Source organism: Acipenser ruthenus, chromosome 58 (genome assembly GCF_902713425.1).
Source record: "Acipenser ruthenus chromosome 58, fAciRut3.2 maternal haplotype, whole genome shotgun sequence".
NCBI lineage: Eukaryota > Metazoa > Chordata > Actinopteri > Acipenseriformes > Acipenseridae > Acipenser > Acipenser ruthenus.
In genome coordinates this window covers 3,435,908-3,441,139 of record NC_081246.1, presented here as the reverse complement: position 1 = coordinate 3,441,139, position 5,232 = coordinate 3,435,908, and the positions used below count along the sequence as shown (strand labels likewise).

Sequence of the window (5,232 nt, the reverse complement as noted above, 5' to 3'; positions counted from 1 at the left end):
AGTCAGGAAAATCATTTAAAGCTTGTGTTTTAAGAGGTCCACATTCAATAGTCTTTATTGATAAAGACTCCCAGTGGCATGCTGTAGCTATTTGGTGTTTTTGGGCCAGTGATTTGGTAATAGTTTTGAAATTCTTAACACTGTTTTTAATAAACTTGTGCTTTGCCTCAAATCTCATTGCCCAGAAATGCAATAATGGATCTATTTTTCTGATGCATCTGGGATAATGTATCATGAAATGGTGCTTTGGAATCGAAATGCATTGTGGGTATAGCTCTCTGAAATGCTTATGATGTTCTGCAATTATTATTATTTATTTCTTAGCAGACGCCCTTATCCAGGGTGACTTACAATTGTTACAAGATATCACATTATACATTATTTCACATTATACAGATATCACATTATTTTACATGCAATTACCCATTTATATAGTTGGGTTTTTACTGGAGCAATCTAGGTAAAGTACCTTGCTCAAGGGTACAGCAGCAGTGTCCCCCCACCTGGGATTGAACCCACGACCCTCCGGTCAAGAGTCCAGAGCCCTAACCACTACTCCACACTGCTGCCTAATTAGGTGCTTGAGCTACACTGTCATACCCTCAGTAATCACTGGTGAAAAAACAATATTGAAGATATTTAATAACATCAGAAGCAAGCTCAGATTTTTGTTTCCCTCATTTACAATGTCTCCAAATACTAAGGCAATATTTTTAATTAAGCAGAATGTTTGAATATAATTATTTATTTCTTAGAAGACGCCCTTAACCAGGGCAACTTACAATTGTTACAAGATAACACATTATTTATTACATACAATTCCCCATTTATACAGTTGGGTTTTTACTGGAGCAATCTAGGTAAAGTACCTTGCTCAAGGGTACAGCAGCAGTGTCTCCCCACCTGGGATTGAACCCACGACCCTCCGGTCAAGAGTCCAGAGCCCTAACCACTACTCCACACTGCTGCCCGCATAACGTTGAGCTCTATCCCAATGCCAGACTGCTCTAGATTGAACCTTGGACGATTCTTTCTCCCCAACAAACCATAATTCTATTAATGATGTCATGCATGGAGATGACACTGTCAGAGAGAGAGCCAAAAAGCAACTTCATTTCATACTGGGGGATGCCTTCGAGGACATCGCGCATAATATCAAAAGCAAAATGATCAGAAATGAGAAAGAAACTGTAAGTCATTCAGCAAACAATATCGCTTCACTCCAAAGGAGGAGGGTCATGTAGGGACTGCTAACAGATCATTGCAATGCTGTTCATGCAAAACTCTGTCACGTAATATGATGTTAGAATCATCGTCGCTGAATACTGACTGAGACGCATTCTTATCAATCAAGCAGAGTCGACAGAAAAAAACTGAACTGAAAGATTCCCTGAACCCCAGAAGTGTGTGCACCCCTAAGGTATCTCCTGTGACCTGAGCAACTGTACCATCAATTGGTTCTTCAGAAAAAGGAACTTTAATTCCAGTACTTTCAAGAATGTTTTAATCATCAATGTGAAGTTGTAGTATAGCATTAAATCCATACTTTTTAATATCTTGTGTGTGAAACAGTGAAACAAGGTGAATATTCATTAGTGCTGAATTTACCTTTGGTGAAAGATTTCTAAGAATAAAATATAAGCTTCCAATTTGATGTATCCCTTGTTTGGATCCTAATGGGTTTGCAGTTTCAAAGTCATCCTAGTAAAGTTGTATTTCAAATGCATTTCTATGCCGAGAGAAAAGTGGATGATTTCTATAGCAGCTGCCGTCACCAGAAATCTTTATAAACCGCGTTTTGTTCACAAGGTTGTACAATAGGATTACAAATGTCCGGACTCCAAAATATAAACTTTAAAGATTCTAACAATGGAATATAAATACACTTGTCAGTTACAGGATCGTGATCATATGTGCCTGTATCCCGGTTTCTTCTGCTGTCAAATCTTACTCCTAGAGGGACCTCAACAGGCTACACTACACCTCGTTTTTCACTGAAATGTCTCTTCCATTTAGCTTCAGTATTAATGTTTGTAAATGGATTTTCAAAGCTGTCGGTTTCTATTCTGTGTGAGTTAGCTGGTGTTTTTCAAGGTCACATTTCTGATTAAAACGCCTCCCACAATCAGCACAGTGAAACAGATTCTCTCCCTTGTGAATTCGCTGGTGTGCTTCAAGTAAAGTTTTACGATTAAAACCTTTCCCACAATCAGCACAGTGAAACGGTTTATCTGTACTGTGAGTTAGCTGGTGTGATTGAAGGTTAGATTTGTGAGTAAAACGCCTCCCACAGTCAGGACACTCATACGGTTTCTCTCCTGTGTGAATTCGCTGGTGTGATTGAAGGTAATATTTCTGATTAAAACTCTTCCCACAATCAGCACATTGAAATGGTTTCTCTCCCTTGTGAATTCGCTGGTGTGTTTGAAGGTTATATTTCTGATTAAAACTCTTCCCACAATCAGCACAGTGAAACGGTTTCTCTCCCTTGTGAATTCGCTGGTGTGCTTCAAGTAAAGTTATACAATTAAAACCTTTCCCACAATCAGCACAGTGAAATGGTTTATCTGTACTGTGAGTTAGCTGGTGTGATTGAAGGTTAGATTTCTGAATAAAACGCCTCCCACAGTCAGGACACTCATACGGTTTCTCTCCTGTGTGAGTTCGCTGGTGTGTTTGAAGGTTACCTTTATTATTAAAACGCCTCCCACAGTCAGGACACTCATACGGTTTCTCTCCTGTGTGAGTTTGCTGGTGTTTTTGAAGGTGACATTTCTGATTAAAACTCTTCCCACAATCAGCACATTGAAACGGTTTCTCTCCCTTGTGAATTCGCTGGTGTGTTTGAAGGTTACATTTCTGATTAAAACTCTTCCCACAATCAGCACAGTGAAACGGTTTATCTGTACTGTGAGTTAGCTGGTGTGCTTGAACGTTACTTTTCTCAATAAAACTCTTCCCACAGTCAGGACACTCGTATGTTTTATCTCCTGTGTGAATACGTTGGTGTAGTTTTAATCCAGTTGTAAGTCTGAATGTCTTCCCACAATCAGCACAGTGAAATGGTTTATCTGTACTGTGAGTTAGCTGGTGTTTTTGAAGAGAAACTTTCTGATTAAAATGCCTCCCACAATCTGCACAGTGAAACGGTTTCTCTCCTGTGTGAATTCGCTGGTGTGTTTGGAGGTTACATTTCTGATTAAAACTCCTCCCACAGTCAGGACACTCGTATGGTTTCTCTCCTGTGTGAGTTTGCTGGTGTAGTTTTAATCCAGTTGCAAATCTGAATGTCTTCCCACACTCTATACAGTGATTGGGTTTGTCTCCTGTGTGAATACGCTGGTGTGGAGTCACTGTAAATCCCACAGGAAGTGGTCGGCTATCTTGTGCAGAAAGATTCTGAAGAGAGTCAGTTCTCAGTTTCTTCACATATTCATCGTGGGGTGTCGACTCTCTGTGTTTCTGCTTACGCTGCAGTTTCCCATCAGAAGAGATTTTGCTCTGGGGTGCTGGAGTGGAGGTGCGTCTTCCTAGATCTGCTTTAGAAGCACAGGAAACAGAAGCCAAGGTTACTGCACAGCATTGAATCACAGCCACTTTCCTGCAAGGCTTCACCTCACAGCCATCACTGTTAACAATTAGAACATTGAAAAGCAAGAAAGATGATAAACTCTTAATCCTTCGCAAAACAATTGCAATTCTTATATAAACTGTATTTTTGACATTCTACTCACATGCTGTGCTGCTCGTGGACGGCATCGCTCCTTCCTCCTTTCCATCTGCAGCTCTTTCCTGAGGGGGGTGATGTTTCCTCTGAATGGACCCCAGCACAGTGCCCTCTTCTCCAACACTAGAACCAGTGTCTTCAGAGACAGGCTGATTGGGTTTCATGCAGATCTGTTCAGGAGGATAATCTTCACAGCGGCTAGATTCCATCTTAACTATATTCTTCTCCAGTGTATCGACTTTATTTACTTCACTAACTTCCTCTGTGATGTGATCACACTCCAGCTCTACGGCCTCCTCTTTAATGTGGACAGGTTCAAGTTCAGGGATCTCTTTACTTTCTACAATTGTCAGGTCTGTAATCTCCATTATTCTTCCACACCACTCCTGATCACAGATTTCCTCTTTTGTGTAAACAGCTTCTATCACTGGCCCCTCCCCTGCTTCACTGAAAGCACGTCTCTCTCCAGAATCTGCACGAAACAAAATTATACATGCTTTTAACTCTCACTGTATAAATAAATACAACATTATTATTATTTATTTCTTAGCAGACGCCCTTATCCAGGGCTTAATCATAAGCAAATACATTTCAAGAATCACAGTACAAGTAATAATACAATTAAGAGCAAGATAAATACGATGACTTTGGTTCAAGCAAGTACAATCATGTAATTCTGTGGAGTTTATAACTGTATGAAATAACACATCATCGCGAGAGACGTGTTCAGATCCAGTTTCAAACAAGTCCTGTCATACACAGTGGCTATGTCAGTGTATAATCACCTGTACCTGTTCACACAGTGGCTGTGTCAATGTATAATCACCTGTACCTGTTCACACAGTGGCCGTGTCAGTGTATAATCACCTGTACCTGTTCACACAGTGGCTGTGTCAGTGTATAATCACCTGTACCTGTTCACACAGTGGCTGTGTCAGTGTATAATCACCTGTACCTGTTCACACAGTGGCCGTGTCAGTGTATAATCACCTGTACCTGTTCACACAGTGGCTGTGTTAATGTATAATCACCTGTACCTGTTCACACAGTGGCCGTGTCAGTTTATAATCACCTGTACCTGTTCACACAGTGGCTGTGTCAGTGTATGATCACCTGTACCTGTTCACACAGTGGCTGTGTCCGTGTATAATAACCTGTACTCGTTGTTACACGCCAAGTTAAACAGGTACTTTGTCATAAATGAAGCACACAGCCTTTTAACCACGCTGCTGCCAGGCGTGTTGAGGTCAAAGTGTTGTCACGGTGTAAAAACAATAGGATATATTCAACATTGTGAACGGTGCCTTCATAACAGTATTACCATCATTGCGGTCAGCGAGGTTGTTTGTATTTTTTTTTAAATAACTGGAAGGCATAGAAGAACCATAACATTATTAAACTCACCTTGAACTCTGATGAATAATCCCTGGTTCTCGTTCCTCTGAAAGTCTTGTTCATTGCAGTCGGGGTTCATGTTTCTGAGAGGTTGTTTAATGTCTGCATCT

General features: G+C 40.6%; 1 protein-coding gene across 1 annotated transcript; it reads right to left on the bottom strand.

The window, feature by feature from the left end:
- Positions 1–295: 295 nt before the first annotated feature.
- On the bottom strand, positions 296–3,947 carry LOC131724923 (gastrula zinc finger protein XlCGF26.1-like). The gene is made up of 2 exons (XM_059017988.1): positions 3,735–3,947; positions 296–3,536 (listed from the first exon to the last, which is right to left on the bottom strand). The coding sequence occupies exons 1-2, from the start codon at positions 3,934–3,936 to the stop codon at positions 2,062–2,064; spliced, it is 1,677 nt and encodes a 558-aa protein (XP_058873971.1). The 5' UTR covers positions 3,937–3,947; the 3' UTR covers positions 296–2,061.
- Positions 3,948–5,232: the final 1,285 nt, after the last annotated feature.